At 44.2% G+C, this 27,035-nt stretch overlaps 1 protein-coding gene across 4 annotated transcripts in view; it reads left to right on the top strand.

Moving 5' to 3' along the window:
* Window positions 1-27,035, top strand: part of LOC124781819 (paired box protein Pax-5-like) — a 278,178-nt gene that overhangs the window by 91,331 nt on the left and 159,812 nt on the right. For all 4 annotated transcript variants that reach the window (XM_047253891.1, XM_047253892.1, XM_047253893.1 and 1 more), the window contains exon 2: window positions 8,328-8,493. In XM_047253891.1, coding sequence (XP_047109847.1) covers window positions 8,328-8,493 — 166 coding nt within the window. The remainder of the gene's footprint in view (window positions 1-8,327; window positions 8,494-27,035) is intronic.

A 27,035-nucleotide genomic window follows, 5' to 3' on the forward strand; every position in this document is an offset into this window, starting at 1 on the left:
TATGAATGGCAGCTCTACTTTAATGCGGATAAACGCAAGGAAAAGGAACCCGGTGGTACTCAATTACAACATTTCTGGCGAACATTTGGAGCACGTCACATCGTATAAACGTTTAGGGGCAACACTAATGAATTACATGAAATGGATCAATAACGTAAAATGTTTTAGATTTATTGGAAGAGTTCTTCGAAAGTGCATTGCAGACGTAAAGAAATGGCACAAAAGAGCGTATCGTGACCGATTATAGCAGCATCCTTGAGACCTTACCAGACAGTCAAGGACAACGAACGAACTCAGAGACGTGCCACTAGGATCATAATTAATGGTGTAGTCCATCCGGATATAGAAGGTGATTCTTACAAAGAAGAAACCCATAATTTTACTCAGGGACGGTCTCACAATGAAAGTTCTCTGCAAAATACCACACGCAAGTGTAAGAGACATGTTTAGGGAACTGAATGGGGTATGTTCGAAAGAAAGATAGAATTACAAAATTTTGAAAAACACAGCCCTCAGTCGCGAACACTGCAGCAGTGGACACACGGCAGCCCCTAGTGGCTTGCACCTCTGTTGCATTTTACTTTAATTCTGACTATCTGACGCTGTCAGGTATGACCGCAGCTTTCGTATTTTTTGACACGTTATGCTATAACATTTGCCGGCCGAAGTGGCCGTGCGGTTAAAGGCGCTACAGTCTGGAACCGCAAGACCGCTACGGTCGCAGGTTCGAATCCTGCCTCGGGCATGGATGTTTGTGATGTCCTTAGGTTAGTTAGGTTTAACTAGTTCTAAGTTCTAGGGGACTAATGACCTCAGCAGTTGAGTCCCATAGTGCTCAGAGCCATTTGAACCATTTTTTTGCTATAACATTTAGTTTTAATTTTGTCCGAAGAAGGTGTCCCTTATGACACCGAAACCTAGGTTACAAATTAATTGTGTTCGCGACTGAGGGCTGTGTTTTTCAAAACTTTGAATCACTATTCCTTTCGATCAGTGCGCTGATGGAATAGCACATAAAATCACCAATATTGGTACGAAGTAGTCACATCACTGCGATAAGAACGTCCATGCGATAGCTATGTGTCGAAGGGGTGGGTGGGTGGGGGGGTGTGGGGGTGACTGAGTGCTCTAGGCGCTTCAGTCCGGCACCGCACTGCTGCTATGGTCGCAGGTTCGAATCCTGCTTCGGGCATGGATGTGTGTGATGTCCTTAGGTTAGTTAAGTTTGAGTAGTTCTAAGTTCTAGGGGACTGATGACCTCAGATGTTAAGTCCCATAATGTTTAGAGCCATTTGAACCATTTTTGAACCTCGTAATGGGATAGTTTCTAAAATCCTAGAGCCTTTCTTCAGAGGCCAGCGACGTGACGCCGTTGTTGCGGCAGCAAACTAGTTTCGCACGGTAACACAGATGGAAATGCAAGGCCGCAGAATACTTGTGAAATATTGCCTGTATCTTCGCAGTATGGAGGCGGCGACCCCTCTGTGCAGAAGCGACGGCTCCTCGCAGCCATAGTATTCGAGGCGAGCGCTCGGCAGAGTGCCACGGGCGAGACACGGGGCGCGGCGCATATTTCAGCCGAGCCGAGCCTCTCTGCGCAGCGCAGCGCCGCACCACATAATGGCCGCTCTTTTCCCCCGAGATGGAGACGGCGCTCTCTGAGAGCAGCGGTGATTAGCATGCAAAAAATGCGCGCCGCCGGAGCCGGAGCTGGAGGTGGCGGCCTGCTCGAGGCGGGCGCAATTTTTAATTCCGTTTCTGGAGCAGGCTCGCTCTCCTCCGGGGCACCTGCCACGCGGCAGCCGTCTGCAGGCCCGGGCGACCTCCCAGCTCAGACGAGGCGCGCGTGGGCCCGTCTCCTGCCGAGGAAACGGCGTCTCATTGCTGGTGTTTACACCTTACACATCGAGCGCCTTCTTCATTATTTCCAAATACGAGCTTGTGAAGAAAGATGGCTCCACTAGTTTAGTGATAAACTGTTCTCTGTACAGTGGAAGATGAACGAGTGTCAACTCGTAGCTATAATGGTCAAAACAAGTCGACCACAAATGTCAAACGGTTAACTTCATGCCGACGTATTTATGTCAAACGGTTAAGCTTATTCTGACTTATTTTGAAGGTTTAGATTACGGCATCAAGTGATTCTCTATCAAAGAAAATGATAATAAAACAACCACTGGGATTATACACTCCTGGAAATGGAAAAAAGAACACATTGACACCGGTGTGTCAGACCCACCATACTTGCTCCGGACACTGCGAGAGGGCTGTACAAGCAATGATCACACGCACGGCACAGCGGACACACCAGGAACCGCGGTGTTGGCCGTCGAATGGCGCTAGCTGCTGGTGTACCGCCGCCGTCAGTGTCAGCCAGTTTGCCGTGGCATACGGAGCTCCATCGCAGTTTTTAACACTGGCAGCACGCCGCGACAGCGTGGACGTGAACCGTATGTGCAGTTGACGGACTTTGAGCGAGGACGTATAGTGGGCATGCGGGAGGCCGGGTGGACGTACCGCCGAATTTCTCAACACGTGGGGCGTGAGGTCTCCACAGTACATCGATGTTGTCGCCAGTGGTCGGCGGAAGGTGCACGTGCCCGTCGACCTGGGACCGGACCGCAGCGACGCACGGATGCACGCCAAGGCCGTAGGATCCTACGCAGTGCCGTAGGGGACCGCACCGCCACTTCCCAGCAAATTACGGACACTGTTGCTCCTGGGGTATCGGCGAGGACCATTCGCAACCGTCTCCATGAAGCTGGGCTACGGCCCCGCACACCATTAGGCCGTCTTCCGCTCACGCCCCAACATCGTGCAGCCCGCCTCCAGTGGTGTCGCGACAGGCGTGAATGGAGGGACGAATGGAGACGTGTCGTCTTCAGCGATGAGAGTCGCTTCTGCGTTGGTGCCAATGATGGTCGTATGCGTGTTTGGCGCCGCGCAGGTGAGCGCCACAATCAGGACTGCATACGACCGAGGCACACAGGGCCAACACCCGGCATCATGGTGTGGGGAGCGATCTCCTACACTGGCCGTACACCACTGGTGATCGTCGAGGGGACACTGAATAGTGCACGGTACATCCAAACCGTCATCGAACCCATCGTTCTACCATTCCTAGACCGGCAAGGGAACTTGCTGTTCCAACAGGACAATGCACGTCCGCATGTATCCCGTGCCACCCAACGTGCTCTAGAAGGTGTAAGTCAACTACCCTGGCCAGCAAGATCTCCGGATCTGTCCCCCATTGAGCATGTTTGGGACTGGATGAAGCGTCGTCTCACGCGGTCTGCACGTCCAGCACGAACGCTGGTCCAACTGAGGCGCCAGGTGGAAATGGCATGGCAAGCCGTTCCACAGGACTACATCGAGCATCTCTACGATCGTCTCCATGGGAGAATAGCAGCCTGCATTGCTGCGAAAGGTGGATATACACTGTACTAGTGCCGACATTGTGCATGCTCTGTTGCCTGTGTCTATGTGCCTGTGGTTCTGTCAGTGTGATCATGTGATGTATCTGACCCCAGGAATGTGTCAATAAAGTTTCCCCTTCCTGGGACAATGAATTCACGATGTTCTTATTTCAATTTCCAGGAGTGTATTTTATTATTCACGTCATAGCTTATGATTAGTCCATTACCTCGAATTTTTGAAGACTCGATGATAATTTATGTGATGGCAGCTGGTGGTCAGTGAAAACTATTTATTCAGGCAGCAGCCTGTACTGCGGCTCATGACGTTCTTTAAATTTTTTTACAAGCACAGGGCAACACCTACATAAAAATTGTTGTACTTTTCCGCTGCCTCTCCAGAAGATCGTTTAAGTTCACATTGCAGATGCGCGGGCCCTTCTGGCTGGAGCCATAACGAGCCTAGTCGTTAGCCGGAGAGCTTCATCCGCGTGCCCTTAATGCCTTAAGCCGGCCTGCAGACAGTAATTGCTGCTCTTAGCTCCAGTAACCGCAGCACGAGAGCGTATTCCTCTAGGCTAGACCATCTCTATAAACATCGAACTGCAACAAGTGGTGGAGCGTGTGGAGGATGTCCATGACGGCCAACAACGCGTTCCACTTTTGTTCATACGACTTCAGAACTCTTATTGCTAAACGTCTCTGTTTCTCTTCCCGCAAGATCAAGTACTGCTCGTCCCCGGGCCAGGCTGCTGATCTGAACTCTTGGCCTCCTCCAGCTGGCGTTCCTCGGACTCTCCTGACACTTCGTCTGAGAATCTGTGTAATGGGATAAACTATGGTAAGCCGCTGCTCTGTTATACTTTGGCGAAAGTCGACGTCTTTCGCAAGTGTGCGCGCAAGGATTATCTTATTCACTTTATAAAATTATCGTTCTTTATTAGATCTCCGCCTTCGTATTCTTCCTTGCCGTAGAAACAAAGTAAAATCTCAGTTATGAGAACACCATTTTTAAGTTGGAATGGTTGTCCGTTGAAGCGTAATACGGTTACTGCGAATTTGATAAGGACTAGCGACATAGTCTTTACGCTGATCGAGACCTCAATTAACCTGTCACTTACGGGGAAAGTGCTTCAGAGTGACAGCACTGTCGTGTGCGAAGATGGCGCGTTTGTACACAAACTGGGTTGCACGAGAGAAAAAAACAAACTGAATGAGGACTGGCCATTCCGCTAAATATATGAGTGTTGTCTCGTAGTGCAAAAACATGTCATGTTATTAAAGCTCGAACCCTGGTCGGACACTGGAATTTTTCTGTCCACTTTTACGCTGGCTTCCGCCTCTCAGTGATGTGAAGTCGTGCCAAGAACGACAGGTGGTGGGGGTTCCACGTGAAACTGTAGGTCCCTTTTCCCCGGGGTTGGTTAAGGCGTGCAAGTTGCCGAAGTGGCGTCCAATTGAATGAACTTGCGAACAGCCAGCTGAACATCCCTCTTGAGGGACGCATAGCCAGTGACGCCATGCGAATTTACGTTTACTTTCAAAAGCGGACTATTTTGTTCCACACATAATATTGGCTATAAGGAACATATTGTTGGTTGTCAGAGTATATATAGGGTGACCCAATAGTCTGTTAACATTTGAAAATTCAATACTTAACGGAATAATGGAGTTAGGTAAAAGTTGACATACGTGCGTGAAATGACATAGGATTTATTTTGAAACAAAAAAAAAAAAAAAAACTGAACAAAATGGTCGACAAATGGCGCTTCATCTGCTACGAAAATAATAATTAGCATAGCAGTTGATTTATAACAAAAAATATGTTCTTTATTTGTATAGGTTCCTCTTGATCTATAAGTTCTACAATTCACAATTACAAGTTTCGGCCATGTTCATATTTGTTCCAAATAGAAACCATATCTAGGTGCGTAGTAAGTGTCAGTGATGGTCTGGAAGCGTCCAGTATATGTACAAACAACTGAGGCCAGTAGAGGGCACTAATGCCATGATACATGGGGAACCAGTACCGTAAGTTCAATACTTAAAATTTAATTTTCATTGTCATTAATTAAAATTACTTCATGTGGCAAAGAGAATGTCTGACAATAAAATATCATCGGACGTAGAAGATTTGGAAATACTGCTTCGGCTAATTGACACTAGTTTGTTACAACACTTTTTATGGCGATGAGATCGTAAAGATGCTTTAGCAGATCCTTCATTCTCAACTAAAGCTTTGCTACCAGTACAGACTCCTCCTCTCACTACAGCTGATTCTATACAAAATTCTCATGCGGCGTCACTGCCGTCTGTGGGTCGGTTTTTGCCGTCGTTTTTGGTTTTACATTCCAGGCATGTGTGTCAAGTTCTACCTTTACTTACTTTATTCTGTGAATTAATGCATTTTCAAGTGTTAACGAACTTTTTGGTCATCCTGTGCAACGAATGAGTAACGTAAACATAAAGTTGTAAAAGTCTAGGCAGATTTTAGCAAATAAATACTCTGGTTGGGTTGAATGCCGTGCCAAACATTCTGTACTGGGTGGACCGGAAGTGGGGATGGTGAACCATGGGTGGCGGCTGACCAGAGGCGACTTTGGACGGGAAACTCACGTCTTTCACTGCGCTCTCGTAGCTCCAGAGGCTATTTCCTTCAGCTCCCTGAGCGCAACAACTCTCTTTCGTCGTTTTGTTTATGTTAATTGCACAGAAAATATCATAAATAACTCACATGCTGAGATTAAGATAAACCGAAACTCTCTGGACTCAGGAGAAAAACTGTTCAGAATAATGAAATAAGGCGAATCAGGCGACTTACAAAAGGTCAGCACTCATAAATTATGTAATAAGGCATGTACTCGTACTGGCAGCTATAGCATCAAGGATGTATTCTGTTCCATTCTATGTTAGCGAACCATTATATTACGTGAAACATAATTTAGTTAAATTAAGTAAAGGAGAGAACCTGTAGCGCTGTCACTTGCCCCCCCCCCCCCCCCCCCCCCAAGTTTTGCATAACACTCTTCAGGAGGCGCAAACCTCCGCTCCAGGTTTCCGCGCCTTCCTTGTCTCACGTTCGAGCTTGCGGGTCTAACATCGATTTGCTCCCTGGAGTATTAACAGATATTTTCCTGCACCTTCTTTCATGGATGCTGACCATATGGTTTTTCTTTGCTAGACAGTTTTCAGAAGTGATAGTCGTGGACACGCGTCAAATTACAGTCTTCACCTGCCACCTCATTCGATATCTTCACTGCTCGGAGTCGTTTGTACACACCAGAAGTTTCCCACCCACCACATGAAACAAACTGGAAGCTCGTCTAACTTATGCTGCTTTTGCAGTGCCAATTTATTCACCTCTTCTGCTAGCTCCTTCAATACGAGGAAGTAACGACCGTGTGGATTCAGTAAATTGAATAAGGATTTTTATAATGAAAAACATATATTGAAGTTTATTTTATTTCTGTACAGAAGTCTTCTCCGCTATTTGAGCATTTTTCGTGTGTATCCACGGCCATTACAATTCGGTGTCGCCAGTCCATTAAGGGAGTTGTTCACAGATTCTTAACCCCGGCATCACTCCCAGAATGGTTCCCGGCCAGACAGTCTCTTGAGCTTCGTGAAAGGGCCCCTTGTAGCTTTTCGGTTACTTTTTAAACCTTCTGTGATGTGTGGCGAATGTCCAATTAGAGTTTCTTCATCTACATTTGTTCATCCTCTGTTGAACTTTTTTCAGAGCACTTCCTCACTATTCTGTCGTGCATTACCGTATCATCGTACACTTCCTGTACTTGGCTGCACATTTATGCTGGTTTCAATTTCCGAGCACTCAAAAATGGAATGACACCTCTATAAGCTCGCAGTCGACAGGACGCAGTTCGTTTCAGACAGTCAGAGAATTCGTTTGGCCTGACAGTCACACAGCGCTGAAATGTCCGCCTCGGACAGAAGCGTGTTATCGGTGTCAGTTCTACATCTACATTCATACTCCGCAAGCCACCCAACGGTGTGTGGCGGAGGGCACTTTACGTGCCACTGTCATTACCTCCCTTTCCTGTTCCACTCGCGTATGGTTCGCGGGAAGAACGATTGTCTGAAAGCCTCCGTGCGCGCTCTAATCTCTCTAATTTTACATTCGTGATCTCCTCGGGAGGTATAAGTAGGGGGAAGCAATACTGTTTATTCGATACCTCATCCAGAAACGCACCCTCTCGAAACCTGGCGAGCAAGCTACACCGCGATGCAGAGCGCTTCTCTTTCATAGTCTGCCACTTGAGTTTGTTAAACATCTCCGTAACGCTATCACGGTTACCAAATAACCCTGTGACGTAACGCGCCGCTCTTCTTTGGATCTTCTCTATCTCCTCCGTCAACCCGATCTGGTACGGATCCCACACTGATGAGCAATACTCAAGTATAGGTCGAACGAGTGTTTTGTAAGCCACCTCCTTTGTTGATGGACTACATTTTCTAAGCACTCTCCCAATGAATCTCAACCTGGCACCCGCCTTACCAACAATTAATTTTATATGATCATTCCACTTCAAATCGTTCCGCACGCATACTCCCAGATATTTTACAGAAGTAACTGCTACCAGTGTTTGTTCCACTATCATATAATCATACAATAAACGATCCTTCTTTCTATGTATTCGCAATACATTACATTTGTCTATGTTAAGGGACAGTTGCCACACCCTGCACCCAGTGCCTATCCGCTGCAGATCTTCCTGCATTTCGCTACAATTTCCTAATGCTGCAACTTCTCTGTATACTACAGCATCATCCGCGAAAAGCCGCAAGGAACTTGCGACAGTATCTACTAGGTCATTTATATATATATTTTGTGTTGGTTACTCGCCGGCCTACCCGCCGACAGCCGGAGTGACTGTGTGCCGTGTGTGTCCGCAGGCCACGGCGGGGTGAACCAGCTGGGCGGCGTCTTCGTGAACGGGCGGCCGCTGCCCGACGTCGTGCGCCAGCGCATCGTCGAGCTGGCCCACAACGGCGTGCGGCCCTGCGACATCTCGCGCCAGCTGCGGGTCTCCCACGGCTGCGTCTCCAAGATACTGTCCAGGTAAGGCGAGCGAGCCCGCCTCTGCGCCCGCACCACCTGCCGCCCGTTTCTCTCTAGTGCCGTCATCTCTTGCAGCCCAGCAAATCAGTTCTCTCCCCAGTGGCTCCATCGCTCCCTTCACCCTTCTAATACCGAGTATTTTTTCTTACACTGAGTACCATTGGGGTCTTTAACGACCCCAACGGAATTTAATTTTTATTAAGGATAGTTTTAATAATGGTAGGATAAAATCACATTCCTTATTTTTTCGGCAATCTAAAACATGATGTCAATGACAATGCGTTAAATTAAAATGCATATTTTTAAAATTATTTATTTCCGTATAATTTACAAACGATTCTCATGAAACTACAAACATTTTTGATTAAATTCCGAATTGACATTTATGACGCATTACACTTACAGCAATAAATTGCAGAGTGGTTTTTACACACATTTTGAACATTTACCGGTGAATTTTCCATCCTCAGACCTTTTGCAAAACGGACACCTTCTTCTTTTTTTGTCTGTACTGTTGATGGAAGTAGTGGGGAAATAATTTGATCTGGCTTTCTTCCAACGAGCTGCTTTCGTAATTCTATGAGAAATGCCCGTCTCTTGTAGTTGGTACTTTCTGCCCAGTCTGGTGTAAGATGTAGCCATATGATAAATGCATTCAGTGCACTGATATCAATCGTTTTGTAAAATAATACCACCGGCCACCTTCTGCTCATCCTCTTTGTAGTGTACGTTCTAACCAGCTTGTCCATAGTATCTGCTCCTGATTTTGTTTTATTATAATCCGGAATCATTACTGGCTTGCATTCTTCACGATCTTCCACTTCCTTCCTTGAATGCATCGTACTGAGCAAAGTTACAACTTTTCCCTTTTTCAGACAATATGAAACAATTGGAACCCAAAAATAGATGAATATTTGACTCGACCTTTGGTCTGAGTGAAAGCTTGTGGTAGTTCTCCTTTATTTTTTCTAATTGTTCCTAAGGCTAGTGAAAAAATTGTCAGTTGTTACATTTCTGCCACTGTTTTCTAAGCCTTTCACCATACCTAAAGCAACTCTCTTGCCTTGACCAACTTCACGAGATTCATTTTCTTGTCGACCAGTGTAAACTTGGAGATTGAGAATGTAAGACGTTGCACTATCACATACAGCCCATAATTTCAACCCATATTTTCGTGGTTTTGAAGGAATATATTGCCGAAATGGACATCTACCACGAAATGCCACAAGTTGTTCATCAATTGTTACGATGCTGTGAGGAACATATGCTTCTTGAAATGTGTGTACCCACATTTCAAATATTTCTCTATTAGGAGCCAGCTTGTCAGGAGCACAGTTGTGACGTCTCACATCTGCGTCATCAAATCAGATGCACCTTGAAATTTGCGTAAAGCGATTTCTAGCTATTGCTTCACTAAAAATGGGTCTACCATCCTCTTTGTTCCACAGATATGTAACTGCTTCATTATGGGCCTTGTAAGCACCTACTAGCATACAGACACCGATAGAGCACTTCAGTTCAATGGCATCTACTGGTTTCCATTTACTGCTATAAACAAGAGTACCCTCTTTGTTAGTCCACTCTATAATTACATCAACAATGTTTCTCCTAAGAAACAACTGAAAAGCCGATTCTATGGAGTCTACATTTTTCACTGCGAATTTTGTTGGACCTGGCTTTACTCTCATTATGTTCCATCTCTCTTCTCTTCCACATGCTTTTCTCAACTCGTGTTTGTGCCACAATTCTTTGTTTTTAGACCTACACAAAAGAAAAAAATACAAAGGGTGTACCTTGGCGCTACATCCTAACGCACATTTACAAAAATACGATGTGTACTAACATATAACAGTCAGAAATATGTGTTACTTCCTGTTCAGGCTGGACATCTGGGCTGTCCAAATCTTCTTCTGAACTTCCGTCTGACTGAGGAATATTCTCTTCTAAGACGTCAATTTCTCCATCGCTGCATGAGACATCAGAAACTATATCGCTGATATCACTATTTAATTCTCCAGATAGAGGATTATCCTGCAGTAATATTTCAAGCACTTCGTCTTCGGAAAGGTGATGAGACATTTTCCACTAAATGCAACATACACAGTAGTAGTATCCACCTGTATGGAACAAATAACTGTCGGCTTATAAGGTATTGGCAACAATCACACGTTACAACAATATTTACAAGAATAAAACGAAGGAAATACAGAAACAGTTATGGATTTAATGCAGCATTATTGGGTAATTATACCACGAGAGAGAAATGGGGTCGCATTTAACCCCAATGGTATTCAGTGGTTCTCTCTTGATTTTCGGCAAAACTAAATATTTTCAAAACGTTATATTAATATATTACGAACCCATTACTTAATTCAGGAAAAGTCCAAATTTTTCATAATTTTTAGGAATAGCAAATAAGGAATATTTTACAGAAATACATGGCCTGGGGTCATTAAAGACCCCACGGTATTAGAAGGGTTAATAACCTTCAGCGTTTTAAATGCATGTACCACTGCTGAAAATTAAAACAATTTCACCAAAAATGCCTCAGGCCGGATTTATTTACCATAAACACGTTGCAGAACAGTTGTGGTCGTCCTACAAATAAAAATTAATAATCTTCTATTTACTCCTTCTGCCGTCAGACCATTGTTGTCTTCAGCTGCTCTAAATAAAAGCATTCTGTAACTGGTTACATGACTTACTGTCATTTTGTTCAGTTTTATTTTCGGTGTGCCGAAGATACCTTATTTAGGTCGTATTATAACTGATTTTCACAAAGACTGGTTCTGTCAAGATCCTGTTACAGTTCACTTGCACTACATGCAAACAATACAATGCCTTCAGCAAAACGTAGGTGTTTCAAGCAAGTCTCATTAGCTTGTATCCCTTCTCCTCCTCCTCTTCCTCTTCCTTCTTCTTCTTCTTCCCAGTTTTATGATTACATAAGACGCTTGAAATTTTCACATAAGCCATGTTTGAGAACTTCAGAACCATCAAAATCTCCCATTTTAGATCATAATTTTATTTTCGGTACCAGTGTGGTAAGTGAAAATCTAAAACAACAGCTCTGACTCAAAGTAAACCATAAAATCTTTTGTGCAAGTACAATATGCTATTTTAGAAATTGTGTGTCTGATGCTTCTCATTCACTAATATTAGTCCCAGAAATAAAACAATTATCTAAGGCAGCAAATTGTGGCGGTTCTTAAGATGTCATTCATTAATTTTATCAATACAGGGAGTAAAATTTGCAAAAACTGAAAAAGAATCTAAAACCAACTTTAATGCACGTAGAAAATGTTTTTCTTGTGGAATTATGCGCTATTTCAAAAGCTTCAGATGTTTTTGGCATTCGTTGGTGACAGTTTTCTGTACGATCATGAAATTTTTCGGTGTTAGGAACGAAATCTGGATAAACATTCCTTATTCCCTTCAAATTGCTATGTATATAAGACGCTATTGAATTCAAAGATGCTGATGGCTCATGTCAGCCTGAAGGTGCTGTATGAGGACGTATTCTTTGGAACTCCTCCATCTACGACTGATTACATTTAGCTACACGTAAGAATGGGCCATAAACATCCAATGCTTGTGTATAAAAGTGAAGCTAGAGTAGGGGAAAGTAGAGTTACCATAGTGGAGCAGAATACATAGGAAAGGACAAGACACCAATACGGGTAGCAAAAACGAAGTGGCTATATTTCGCTAAACGAGAAGACGAATCTTCAGACAAAACTTAAGGCTAAGAGACAGTGTTCGTTCCATAACATTGTTATTCGATGTTTCGTATCCAACACCGGGAGGCATTTTAGTAGGACTGCCAGATTTACGTAGCTGCATACAGGATACCACAGACCGTCACGTGATGTCGATAGCATGATATCTCTGGCTGTCGCCATCGTCATTGATTAAAAGTAATCGACCATCATTCTGCTGGCGCAAATTCGAGATCCGTATCTTATCTAACTTCACACTTTTTCGTTCTCTGTTAAAATTATTGTGGTGTTTGTGAATCTGTACGTCCTCGGTACATATGCACGCGTGACAATGCGTTGTCTTTGCTATAAACGCTCGTCTCATTGAATTTTGTTTCGTGGTTTCAGTCTGGAAAAAAATGCTCTTCTACTGCCGACTTGTCAGAAGGTAGGTTAGTCCGAACATAGAGAGATAAACGGCGGCACGGGACTTTACACTGCGGTGACAAAAGTCATGGGATACCTCCTAATACCGCATGGGACGAAAGCCATGGGATACCTCCTAATACCGCATGGGACCTCCTTTTGCCCGCCGTGATGCAGCAACTCGGTGTGGCTTGGACTTAACAGGCCGTTGGAAGTCTCCTGCGGTCTCTGTAGCTCTCGATTATGTCCCATGAGGGTTCGATGTGATTCATGTTTGGCTGCCTGGGTGGCCAGATCATGCGCTCGAATCGTCCACAATGTTCTTGAAACCAGTAGAGAACAATTGTGGCCCAGCGACGCGGCGCATTGTCGTCCATAAAAATGAAGTCCACGAGTGGTTGCAAATGGTCTCCAGGCTGCCGAATATAATCATTTTCAGTCAATGATCGGTTCAATTTCAGGACAGGACCCAGACCATTCCATGTAAACACCACCATCTTGCACAGTAGCTTGTTGACAAATTGGGTCCTTGGCTTTTTGCGGTCTGCGCCACACTCGAACCCTACCATCAGTTCTTACTAGCTGAAATCGGGACTCATCTTGATCAGGCCACGGGTTTTCAGTAGTCTGGGGTCCAACCGATACGGTCACATGCGCAGGAGAGCCACTGCAGGCGATGTCGTGCTGTTGGCAGAGGGGCTCGCGTCGGTCTTACGCTGCCATAGCCCATCAACGCCAAATTTTGCGGCGCTTTCATAACGGATGCGTTCGTCGTACACTGATTTCTGCGGTTACTTCGCGCAGTGTTGCTTGTCTGTTAGCACCGACAACTCTGCGGAAACGCCTGTGCTCTCGGCCGTTAAGTGAAGGCCGTCGGGCACTGCGTTGCCCGTGGTGAGAGGTAATGCCTGAAATTTGGTATTCTCGGCACGCTCTTGACACTGCGGATCTCGGAGTATTGAATTCCCCAACGATTTCCGAAATCGAACGTTCCATGCGCGTAGCTTCAACTACCATTCCGCGCTGAAAGTGTGTTAATTCACGTTGTGCGGCCATAATTGCACAGGAAACCTTTTCACGTGAATCAGCTGAGTACAAATGACAGGTCCGCCGGTGCACTGCGTACGCGATAATGCCGCCCTATGTGTGTGTCCATTTCGGTATTCCACGATTTTTGTAACCTCAGTGTGCTGCATCTTACAGAAGAGGGACGTTGATATTAGGAAAGAACTTTGAGTGGGAGTTGTAGGTGCAACTGTAGATATCTGGCCCCTCGCTGGTAGTTAGTGCACACGTGCGAGCTAAAGTGTGTCGGCACGTAGACGGCGGCTGCGCCTCTGCCTGTTTGTTTTGGCAGGTCGGCCACGGCTGCCACGATACGCCCAGATGGCCGGCGCAGATGAGTCGGCCTTTGGGTCTGCGCCGCCATTACGTCGGACGGGAATCTGCGGCGTGAGCTAGCGCGGGCGCCCGCGGCCGGCGGGTTTTCGTGGGCGAGAGGAGGCGTAAAATCCCCTAATTGGGCGCCGCCCACGCCTCCCGCGTGCCGAATCGCGGCACACACAGAGCGCCGTGCAAATTGATAAGGCCGCGCCGCGCCGATCCCAGCCGGACGGGCGGGTGGGTACCTTCGCGTCCGCTCTAGCGGCGCTGCCCCGCTGCTCTTCAGAGCGGAGGCGCCTCGCTGACAAAGTGTTCTGCCACTTTTATTGTGTAACTTTCTGCCTTACTCAAAAATGCACATTCGTGTAAGCGTAATACTCTTCTGACTGGTTTGATTCGGCTCGCCACGATTTTATCTCCTGTGCCAACTTCCTCGTCTCAGGGTAGTACATGCAACTTACGTCCTCAGTTATCTGCTAGATGTTTTTTTTGTCTTCCTCTACAGTTTTTAACGTCTGCAGCTCCCTGTAGTACCATGGAAGTTACTCCCTGATGTCTTAACAGATGTACTTTCATCCTGTCCTTTGTTCCTGTCAGTGTTTTCCAAATATTCCTTTCCTCGCCGATTCTGCGGAAAACCACCTCATTCCTTACCTTGTCAGTCCACGTAATTTTCAACATTTTTCTGTAGTAATACATGCTTCGAGCCTTCTCTTTTCCGGTTTTCCCACAGTCCATACAGTACTGTGCTTCAGATGTGCATCGTCAGAAATTTATTCCTCAAATTAGGGCCTATTTTTGATACTAATAGACTTCTCTTGGTCTGGAACGCACTATTTGCCAGTCTTAGTTTGCATTTGACGTCCTCCTTGCCCCGTCCGTCATTGGTTATTTTGCTGCCTAGAGAGCAGAGTTCCTTAACTTCATCTCCTTCGTGATCAACGATTCTGATGTTTAGTTTCTGCCGTTCTCATTTCTGTTACTTCCGGTTACTTTCCCGTTTCTTCGATTAATTATCAGTCCATACTCTGGACTTATTAGACTGTTCATTCCATTCAAAAGATTCTGTAATTCTTCCTAACTTTCACCGAGGATAGCAGTGTCATTAGCGTAACACTGATATCCTTTCATCGTGAATTTTAATTCCATTCTTGAACCTTTCTGTGTGTAGATTGAACACCCTTTTTAATCCAATCACTTCGTTTTTTGGTCTTGCACTCTTTATTGTTTCCTCTTGGTTCTTGTGCATACTGTTCATTACCCTATAGCTTTCCCCTATTTTTCTCAGAATTTCGAACATCTTGCACCATTTTACACTGACGAGCACTTTTTACAGGTCTACAGATCCTACGAACGTGTCTTGATTTTTCTTTACTCTTGCTCCCACTATCGGCCGGTACGTCAGAACTGCCTCTTTGGTGCCTTTACCGTTCCTAAAGCCAAACTGCATTATAATGGTAAGAAGCATAACGTTTATAAATCGAGTCTGATAAGCAGCGCTTGGATAAATTACTGTCGGCTGCTGAGAAAAATGCGTGCGGCAGGAGTATTGCGATTGCTGTAGAGCAGAAAAGTACACGCCATTCCGAAACATCTATACATTATAACTGTGATTGATGTGATCGTGTTGGAGCGAAGCAAATTTACGACATTGTCTCACCTCTCCAGTGCACTGGCACTTCTCCAATAAAAAATGGCTCTGAGCACTATGGGACTCAACTGCTGAGGTCATTAGTCCCCTAGAACTTAGAACTAGTTAAACCTAACTAACCTAAGGACATCACAAACATCCATGCCCGAGGCAGGATTCGAACCTGCGACCGTAGCGGTCTTGCGGTTCCAGACTGCAGCGCCTTTAACCGCACGGCCACTTCGGCCGGCGCACTTCTCCAATACTACCTGTCGAATTCTCCGTTTATGTGTATATAGTGCTAGTGAATCGCTACTGGTACTGTATACTCAAATACATTCTTTCTTGACGAGGAACGTTTCGGTTTCGTCAGTTAAAACATCGCCAGTGGTACGGTTGCCTCGTCCGTTTCCTGCTTAAGATACGGGTATGATGTCTGTATGTAGGTTCCACTAAATTTTTTTCTCTTTGACCCTAGTACCTACGCAGAAAGTAACATAAAACGGGAGACTATCATCGGTGAATAGTGAAGCGCAGCAAGGCCGATAAAGAGGTCCGCTGGAGGGTCAGTATTCTTCTGACGGCCAGTAACACAGATCGTGGGCAGCCACGTGGCGTAAAGAGAGCGAGGAGGGGGGAAGAAGTGTGTGTACGCTCGCTCCCTGCCCTGCCTCACGCCTCAGACATTCACCTCGACCGCACAGTGCAGTCATCAGTTCCCATCTGATGCTCACTTTTACCTTGTGTCCGTGACACAGTACAGGGTGATTCAAAAAGAATACCACAACTTTAGGAATTTAAAACTCTGCAACGACAAAAGGCAGAGCTAAGCACTATCTGTCGGCGAATTAAGGGAGCTATATAGTTTCATTTAGTTGTACATTTGTTCGCTTGAGGCGCTGTTGACTAGGCGTCAGCGTCAGTTGATGCTAAGATGGCGACCGCTCAACAGAAAGCTTTTTGTGTTATTGAGTACGGCAGAAGTGAATCGACGACAGTTGTTCAGCGTGCATTTCGAACGAAGTATGGTGTTAAACCTCCTAATAGGTGGTGTATTAAACGTTGGTATAAACAGTTTACAGAGAATGGGTGTTTGTGCAAAGGGAAAATTTCTGGACGGCCGAGAGCGAGTGATGAAAATGTAGCACGCATCCAGCAAGCATTTGTTCGCAGCCCAGGAAAATCGACTCGCAGAGCTAGCAAAGAGCTGCAAATTCCACAATCAACTGTATGGAGAGTCCTACGAAAAAGGATGGAGCGCCACCACATTGGCACTTATCTGTCCGTAACTACCTGAACGTCAACTACCCGAGGCGATGGATCGGCCGCCAGGCAGCCCGTGACATCACTGGCCTCCAAGAAGCCCTGATCTTACCCCCTGCGATTTTTTCTTATGGGGGTATGTTAAGGATATGGTGTTTCGGCCACCTCTCCCAGCCACCATTGATGATTTGAAACGAGAAATAACAGCAGCTATCCAAACTGTTATGCCTGATATGCTACAGAGAGTGTGGAACGAGTTGGAGTATCGGGTTGATATTGCTCGTGTGTCTGGAGGGGGCCATATTGAACATCTCTCAACTTGTTTTTGGGTGAAAAAAACCTTTTTAAATACTCTTTGTAATGATGTATAACAGAAGGTTATATTATGTTTCTTTCATTAAATACACATTTTTAAAGTTGTGGTATTCTTTTTGAATTACCCTGTATTACTCGCTCTCGTTTTTTATTGCAGTAGACAGAGACTGTTAACAAATGTCAGGTTGACTCTTACACAGAAGATTACAGCAACCAGCTACTTTTTACAATGTCATTTATTTATTTAAATAGGGCTGTAACCGGTTTCGAACCGATAGGTTCATCTTCAGACGGCTAGTTCACGTTTTACATTACATTTCGTGTTTTGTTTTCCCACCTGGCGAAACTTCCTTGGGATGGTGATGCCCTACAACCAAAACAAGATGTGAGACAACGTCTTTGTAATTCTAATTCTGCCTCACGATGATTTTAAGTGGTGTAAACAAATTATTATTATTATCTAATAGAAGATGTTTCGGTCACCGTCAATGAAGAATCCGCGCCATTATGCTCCAGTGCAGGTTGCGTGTTATCTTGCAGCAACGAAAACTGTATAATGCGCTTTTTTCCTGTAAGAGCCAACCTATATTTTGTACACAGCCACGGCCTCAAAATGTCAGTTTTTGACAAAATAGCATAGAACAAATGTCAGGTTTTTCTGGTATCGAGACCTATGCTACTGCTTCAGGAAAGCGTAAGTATCTATGGAAACTGTTTGAAATAACATATTGTTTCACATAGTTTTACATCAGACCGAGTGCAAGACACATAAAAAGAAAAGAAAAAAAAGTAAAGAAAACTTGCACTGATACCGTCATCAGGATTGTTGTATTCGAAAAATATGTTTGAATTGATCCCAGCAAAACAAACATGTATACATAAAAATGAAACTGCATACCTGCGCGTGAATCTAGAAGTGCTGTAGAATGATGGCATCGTGGTGTGCTGGGCCTAACGCTCCTGTAGTTTTCTACTCACCATTCTGTTAACACTTTGTCAATGTCTTCAGAAGGCATAATTTCATGGAACCTATCCAATATCTTCTTTTCCTCCATACACACAACTTCTATGGATACTAAAGAAGTTCCTCAGTTTTGTAAATCTGTATTTGGGAATTTGCAGTAAGTTAGGGAACGCAGTTGGGTAACGTTCTCAGCAATCGCCCATGTTTCGACGGGACAACACCCCGTCGTGTCAAGGCATTGAATATGACATGGTACTCAAATGTTGCAATATCGGCTCTTGTGAACGACATCACCCGACTGTCCTCCCACAAATTCTTTAAGCCAGAGAAAGCCCGAGTTTCACAACATTCAGGATCATTTAAAAGAAATAAGAAAACAATGAAAATTTAGGTATCCCAGTGTGATTAGAAAATTCGTTACATTCAGTAAACAAAAAAATATCTTGAGGAGAAGATATTCAGTAGTATGACTAAGCGCATCACAGGCACGACACTCGTTTTCCAAATCTGAATTGCTGGTACACTGTTATCAGCAGGAACTGCCCAGGTATTGTACTCTGAGTAACGAGAGAGGAAATATTGGGGCTAACAGCCGCAGACGGACGGCACACAAAGGGATTGACCCTAGCAAATACCAACGCATCTTTCATCACACGCCTTACAAAGAAAGGAGGGGTGGGGGGGGGGGGTGGGAGTACTTTATGCCCACCCGAAAAAAGTTAACAAATAATTCTTTACTTATTGTTGACTTGTATTAGCAACATAAAGGCGTACTGATATGTAAATAGGGTCCAGAACATGAAAATATCTTTCTCCAGTCTCTTAGCAATATCAGTACATTTTCAATAACGTATACTATCAAGCTGTGGGTACTACGTTATCACCATAAAAAATTTTGGAAAGGCAAATTTCGTTCGCTTTCGTTGACTTTTGCTCACAACGTACTTTTTAAAGAGATTTTATTGTGCAGGTAAGGTCCTAAACCTGAAAATACTGAATAACATCGGATGTGGCTAGTGACATCTACTACTTATACTTAAATTTTTGGTTTCAGTTAACTGAAAAATTTTAAACATCTGCGGAATCTAGCAGGGGAATTAATTAAAAACAATAAACATATTCTTTCTTTCTTCAAAATTTTAAAATATAAAGTAACTAACTAGATAAAATAATTTCAAGACGTGGGCATAATGTAACCCCCCTTTGGGATCGCGAGGGTTAAGGATCTTCTCCCGCTCTCCGGAACAGCGGGTTTCAAATCCCTGTCGCAATCTGCACGTTGAGAATTTTCACTCGATTATATGAAGAGAATCCTGGGGTATTTCGTTCAATAAGAATGCTGGTGATTCCTTCCTGTGTCCTAGGACCAAATGTACTGCTGCTACTCCTAAATGCTTAATGTTTCCACAATCATGAAAATATTGTTTCTTATATTTTCCTCTTACTTAAAAAAGTGTCGGTATTGTTGTGTAATTATTAGTGTTTTTTATGTACAAATATGTAATATATCCAAAAGTGTATGTATGCTATGTACGATTATGTGGTCACTGCAGTTCTTTCAATATATCTCTCGCAAAAAGTAAAATAACACGCTGCTGATAAGGAAAAGTTCAACCTGAGCGTATACGATTCTCTTTTTTTACCATACTGACTTGGAAAACCTATGGACTCATCCCATAATTTTGCTGTTTCGTGATTGTCACGTTTCACTACAGACGAAAGTATAGATTTTTCATCCACGGTGGCAGTGAGCGATTCCTTTCCTTCCCATAAAAGGAAGGCGATTCCTCTTCATAAGTTGCGCTATTCCCTGACAGACGAGGGAAGAAGAAAAGACACGTAATCGTTTGCTTGGCAGGACGGTTCCTCCACGGTGAGACGGGGCCGTGCTATTCTCAAAGGGCCCCCTACGCTGAGGTTGGGAGTCGCAGCAGCCTGTTCTCAGGAAAACCGACGCAGCTGCGGTGCTGATCTACACAAGTCCGAAAATAGCCCGGCCCTTGTAGAGGCCCGGGGGAGCCGCTATCGCTGTATCACATTAATCGACAAGAACAAAGAGGAATGGCTATTCAGTTCGTGCCTCTCGTAATTTAGAATCTGCGAACATCGAGTATCTCAGAGCGGCCATCTGCGCCGCCGCATTATTCCAGATGCTGATTACGGCGCGGCTAAATTAATGGCTCGCCAGATTAACACCTATCCCGTCCCATCCCATCCCATCCCATCCGATACTAGCCGTGAGAGGCACGCGCTGGCCGCAGCGGTACAGTCTCTCCGCCGTGGCCGCGGAAAGCCAGCGGCGGGCCGAAGCGAACTGAAGAACCGGTAGCCGTACAGGGAGGGTCGGGCGCTTCTCCTGCCGCCTCACAGCGGCCTCGTGTCTGCAGGATTCCTGTGCGTCAATGCGTCTGATTTACTTGACAAGGAGACACCTGGATGGACGTGGTGAGGGTAACAGTCTCGCCGTTGATGTTCTAAACCTCAGAGCAAAGGCTGTTTTGAAGCAGCTGTCTACGCTAGTCTATCCTGCACAAGTCTCTTCATCTCTGCGTAACTGCTACAACCTGTACCCGTACGAAACTGCTTACTACAATGAAGTCTAGGTCTCCCTCTACTACTTTTACCGCTTAAAATCCCCTCAGTTAACATACAAACTCTTTGCGGTCACAGTGTGTCCTACTAGTAATCAGTAAGCTATAAAGCTATTTGAAGCTATTTATTCCTCCATTCAGTTCAGGACCTCCTCATTACTTATCCGACCTGCCCATCTAGAATCTGCAGTCATGTATAGTACCACTTTTCAAAAGTTATTATTCACTTCTCGAATGTACTTTTACGTTCATCTGTCACTTACAAGAAGGCGACACTCGAGTCAAATACTTTCAGAAAAGGCTTCTTAGCAGTTTAATTTGCATAGGGTTTATCATTTTTCTGTTTTTTAGAAAAGTTTTTCTTTCTGTTCGTATCCTCTTTGCTTCTGCCTTAATCAGTTATTTTTCTTAACAAACAGCAAAATTCAAGTAATACTTTTAAGGTCTCATTTCCTAATCTAATTGTCTCAGCGTTGCCGGACGCAATTCGACAACATTCTGTTACCATAGTTTATTTAATTAAAATTCATCGTACTACCTCTTTTCAAGACTATTCTTTTCGTTCATTTGGTCTTTCAACTCCTTTTCCATCTCTGACAGAATTACGACACCGATTAACATAAAAGTTTTTATTTCTTCTACGTGAACTTTAATTCGCTTCCCGATTCCTCCTCCATTTCCTTTACTACTAGCTCTGCGTAAAGATTGAGTGAAATGAGGGGGGGGGGGGGGGTATCTTATAGTTCTGTCTCTTGCTTGCTGATTAACTGCCTCCAATTCAATTCCATCGACTCAGTGCCTGCGTCCGGCCATCCTGACTTAGTTTTTCCGTGATTTTCTTAAATGCCGGGATCGTTCCTTTGTAAAGGCATGGCCGACTTCCTTCCCCCATCCTTAACTAATCCGACCGGATCGATGACCCCGAAATCACCCAACCAACCAGCGACTCATTTGGGCCTAACTGCAGTCTGTCTTCTGTACAAATCGCAGATGCCGTTTCGTTCACTGTATTTTATCCCTAATAACTTCATAATTCCAGGGACTAAGAGTTATTTGAAGATAAAACAGCGTCTGGCAAAAACAACGGTGACTAACTGAGGCTGATTTCCCTGTTAATAAAAATGGTTCAAATGGCTCTGAGCACTATGGTACTTAACAAAAAAATGGTTCAAATGGCTCTGAGCACTATGGGACTCAACTGCTGAGGTCATTAGTCCCCTAGAACTTAGAACTAGTTAAACCTAACTAACCTAAGGACATCACAAACATCCATGCCCGAGACAGGATTCGAACCTGCGACCGTAGCGGTATTGCGGTTCCAGACTGCAGCGCCTTTAACCGCACGGCCACTTCGGCCGGCTGGGACTTAACATCTTAGGTCATCAGTCCCCTAGAACTTAGAACTACTTAAACCTAACTAACCTAAGGACATCACACACATCCATGTCCGAGGCAGGATTCGAACCTGCGACAGTAGCAGTCGCGCGGTTCCGGACTGAAGCGCCTAGAACCGTTTGGCCACACCGGCCGGCTTTTCCCTGTTAATATTGGAAACTTGGAGCGCCTCGCTTAACGCGCTGGAGGGTCGGTTACTCGTGGTCAGCCCACAGCGGAGCGGAGCGGTGGGCCAGTTGCGACAGCGCAGGGAGCGTACCCCGGCATAAACAACCGTGGCGAATCGGGCACGGGAAAGGAACACCTCCAGGAAAAAGAGAGAGAGACGGGCGCGCCGCCTCGTTGTCCGGAACGAGCGGTACCCGCCGAGTGTACACGGGCCGGCGTACGCGGGCAATATTTTAATGATGCGCTGCGAGCGCCTCACCGCCCGCCCGAGACGAATGCCGTGTTGATAGAGCGGCCCGCCCAGCGCTAAATACCTGCCGCTGGAGGACGGCAATTAGGAGGGCCGCGGCTGATTGATTCCGCTGCCGATACCTGCCCCTCTGGCTCTGGCCTGTTGCCCCGTCCGCTGCCAGCCGCGGCAACACTCCGCTTACCGGCTGGCAGTAGGCGTGCGCTCGAGAGTGAGAACAGTTTACCGCATCACGCCGAGCGCTGCGGTTGCAAGTTGAGCGTACATTTCACCAACGCCGTCTGCTATGAACGCAAAAGTCCTTGTACTGGTCAAATATTTACGTGAGATAATTGAAGAAAACTGAATGGAAAGTCCTGCCCTAGGTGTAAGAAGACGCAAACTGGAAAGAGCATGGGGAATAACGAAGAATATTTACAAAGTGGAACTGGAACGACTCTACGCATACGCTTGTTGGGTTGGGTTGTTTTGGGGAAGGAGACCAGACAGCGAGGTCATCGGTCTCATCGGATTATGGAAGGACGGGGAAGGAAGTCGGCCGTGCCCTTTCAAAGGAACCATCCCGGCATTTGCCTGGGGTGATTTAGGGAAATCACGGAAAACCTAAATCAGGATGGCCGGACGCGGGATTGAACCGTCGTCCTCCCGAATGCGAGTCCAGTGTTTTACCCACTGCGCCACCTCGCTCGATATACGCTTGTCTAGCACTGTGTAGTAAATAGGACAAACTAGAAGTCTTGAAGAGAGGAGTTATGAGGGACATTTTAGTTTAATAAGATGCACAGGAGCCTGGAAAATAAGCAGCATTGATGAAATATTCGTACTGAAATCATAAGATAAAGAAGACTGATTTTTTTTCGACATTCGAGTGTCTCTCGCAGTAAATATTAGCAACTAGCTGGATCTTAAAAGTTAAAAACGATTTACAGATATACCACATTACAGAAGAAGAAGCAGTAGAAAAAAAGTTTTCAGAAGGAAAGCCGTAAAATTAGGTGATCAAGGCAAATTCGATACAGAGGTCTGGAATGATATGATGAAAATAAAGAAACACAGAATGTTGGAGGAATAGGAAACAGCAAATCAAAAATCTTTGAAATTAGCACGTGTATAATACCCCCAGAAGATACAACGTTTGACGACCACATAGTTAAAAGCAGGATACTCTTAGATTAGTGCACCCCATTCTAATCTACACTATGTCATCGGAACAATCCGGACACTCCCAAAAACATACGTTTTTCAAATTAGGTGCACTGTGCTGCCACCTACTGCCAGGTACTCCATATCACATTGATCCAAGGTGGCCGCCGAGTAAGTGACGCCAGAAACCATTTCCAGAAAGTTAAGTGATTTAGACAGGAATATAATTTAGTTTAACGCTGACAACAAATTAAATACGTGCATTAGTGTATCGTTTAGTCTTGCCGTTAAAGATTTGACTTTTCTTTGCGTATTTTTTCAGAAAACACGAAAACATCGTAACTTCGCGAAGTCGCTCTTAGGCTTAAATTTTGTAAACGTGTTTGTTTCTTGTTTCAAGGTAATTTAACTAATTTCTCGGTAACAAATAAGTAAACTACCGTAAATAGCGTATAACTTTATTGTTTTAATACAGATTTCAGAAAAACAGCGTAACTTTATATCAGAAACTTGCCTATATACATTTATTTATAGGCCTAATTCTCGTAACGTTTTTGGAGAATCAAAGTTAAAGTATCTCTTTTAATTGTCCTTTTTTCATTCCATCGAGTGAAATATATAAGAAATAGCGTATACCTTCGTTGTTTTAATACAGATCTCAGAAAAACAGCGGAATTTTAAATCAGAAACTTGCTTATATACATTTGTGAATAGGCTTAATTCTTGTAACGTCTTTTTTGATTTTCGGTAATTTAATTGATTTATTCTAGCTGAAGTATTATTTTTGCCATGAGTGAGAAGTGCCTGACTTGCCGTAGAATTGTTAGTTCCGGGGTTTGGTGTGATGGATGCAGTAGTTTTTTTCACTGGGGGGACTGCAGTGGCGTGGGTGTTGGGAAAGTGGATCAGGCTCATCAGTGGTTATGTAGGATTTGCAGCAGAGATAGGAAGATAATGGAACAGGAGGGGAAAATTGCTGCCCTTCAGGCTGAGCTAGATCAGGCTAGGGAAGATCTGGACAGGTTAAGGAGGGAGAAGGGCAAAGAGAGGTGCGAAGTGGCAACAGGTAGCAGAAGGAACAGGCCTAGAACTAAGTCTGACAGTTTTGTGGTGAATGTCAAAAATAAGTTTGACCTGTTGCTTCAGTTAGAAACTGATGAGCCTCAAGCAGAGGTAGGTGAAGACAGGACACAACAAACTTTCAATAGGAAATTGAAAAAGAATGTAGGAAAGTCATCGAAAGGGAAGAAAGTTTTGTTGTTAGGCAGTTCTCATGCCAGAGGTGTAGGCCAACTTCTGCAGGAGGAATTAGGACCAGAATACCAGGTCACAAATTTTTTCAAACCAAGTGCTAGTCTGGATCAGGTGACAGAGGATTTAGGTTCACTCTGTAAAGGATTTACCAGGGAAGACACCGTGGTTATTGTGGGAGGGCCAGGGAACAGCGTCGACAGAGATCCTGGGTACAGTATAGAGTGTGACCTGGTAAAGATTGCATCGGCATCGAGACACACCAATGTTGAATTTGTATCTGTCCTGAGACGCCATGACCGGCCTCATTTGAACTCTTCTGTTGGGAGAGTTAATTTGGAGTTGGAACGGCTGCTTGGGTCGGGTGCGGGGGCTCATATTGGTGTGGTTCCTGTTGATTATCTCAGTAGGTGGGACTATACCAGGCACGGCCTACATCTCAACAGGAAAGGGAAGGGGAAACTGGCTGGGGTAATAGCAGGAAATTTAAGGGGGGGAGGCACTGCCATGAATGGTAAAATACCAGTGGTTACAGGTGTTGGAGCAGCACCTTTTTTAGGATAGGTAAAACAGAAAGATGTCAAGTTCTACGAGAGGTCAGGATTGAAACAAATCTTCAGTTTAGGAAAGAAATTAAACAGCACAATTCTAGCACATTGGATCACCAATCACAGCTGTCAATTATAAATTTTCACCAATCACCAGAAATTTTATCTCCACCAAGTCGTATCTCAGTCCTAGGTAATTGCATTGATGAATTAAAGTCACCCAACCCAATTGACATAATCTGCCTCTCTGAACACCATGTGACCACTGGTATAGGAACTAGGCCTAAGCACAATGAGAAACTCAGACAGGAGAGTACTGCAAATGTTAGAATAAGGAAAGGTTCTCATAAAAGTATAATTAAAAATAATGTAAGTATATTTCATCAAAATATTGGGAGTTTAAAGAATAAAGTAGATGAGCTTCTGGTTTGCTTAGAAGATTTAGAAGCTGAGAATGAAATAGATATACTATGCCTGTCTGAGCATCACATTGTTACTGATATGGAAAAGGTAAATGTAAGTGGTTATAAGCTCTCTGCACATGTAATGAGAGAAAATATGGAGAAAGGAGGAGTTGCCATATATGTCAAAAGTTATCATTGTGCAAAAAGTATAGAAACAAAAAAGTTTTGTGTAGAGAAACATATAGAAGCATGTGCCTGTGAGCTTAAATTAAATAAAGGCACATTTATAATTGTAACTGTATATAGGTCCCCATCAGGAAATTTTCATCTATTTCTGAAAAATTTGGACTCCTTGTTGTGCTATCTGTCAGACAGGGGGAAGCAAATTATTATTTGTGGACTTCAATGTAGATTCTCTGAAAGAGGGTAATAGGAAAAATGACCTTGAAGTATTACTCGGTTCTTTCAATTTGACACCCGTTATTGATTTTCCTACTCGGGTGGTAAAGGATAGCAGCTCACTGATAGATAACTTCTTTATAGACCAAGATAAGTTTAACCAGATAAATGCTCAGCCTGTTGAGAATGGTCTTTCTGATCATAGTGCACAGCTAGTTACAATATATGACATAGCTCCATTCAGCAATACTAAACAGTCCTCCAAAGTAGTACGTTCAGTCAACGATTTAACAATTGCAAATTTCAGGGAAAGCCTACAGCAGTTAGACTGGGATGAGGTGTACCGTGAACCTGATGCCAATTTAAAATATAATTTATTTCATGACATTTTTGTAAATGCATTTGAAAACTGCTTCCCCAAGAAAATAGTTAAATATACTCGTAAGAAACCTTGTAACAAACCATGGCTTACTAAGGGTATAAAAATATCTTGTAACCGGAAAAGGGAAATGTATCTGACAGCAAGAAAGAGTAGTGACCCAGAAACTATCAAAAATTATAAAAACTACTATGTTATATTAAGAAAAGTTATTAAAAAATCCAAGAGTATGTGTATCATGTCTGAAATCAGCAACTCTGATAATAAAATTAAAACAATTTGGAATATTATTAAAAGAGAAACAGGCCAACCAAGAGCACAGGAAGACAGTATTA

Source organism: Schistocerca piceifrons, chromosome 1, assembly GCF_021461385.2.
Source record: "Schistocerca piceifrons isolate TAMUIC-IGC-003096 chromosome 1, iqSchPice1.1, whole genome shotgun sequence".
Classification (NCBI taxonomy): domain Eukaryota; kingdom Metazoa; phylum Arthropoda; class Insecta; order Orthoptera; family Acrididae; genus Schistocerca; species Schistocerca piceifrons.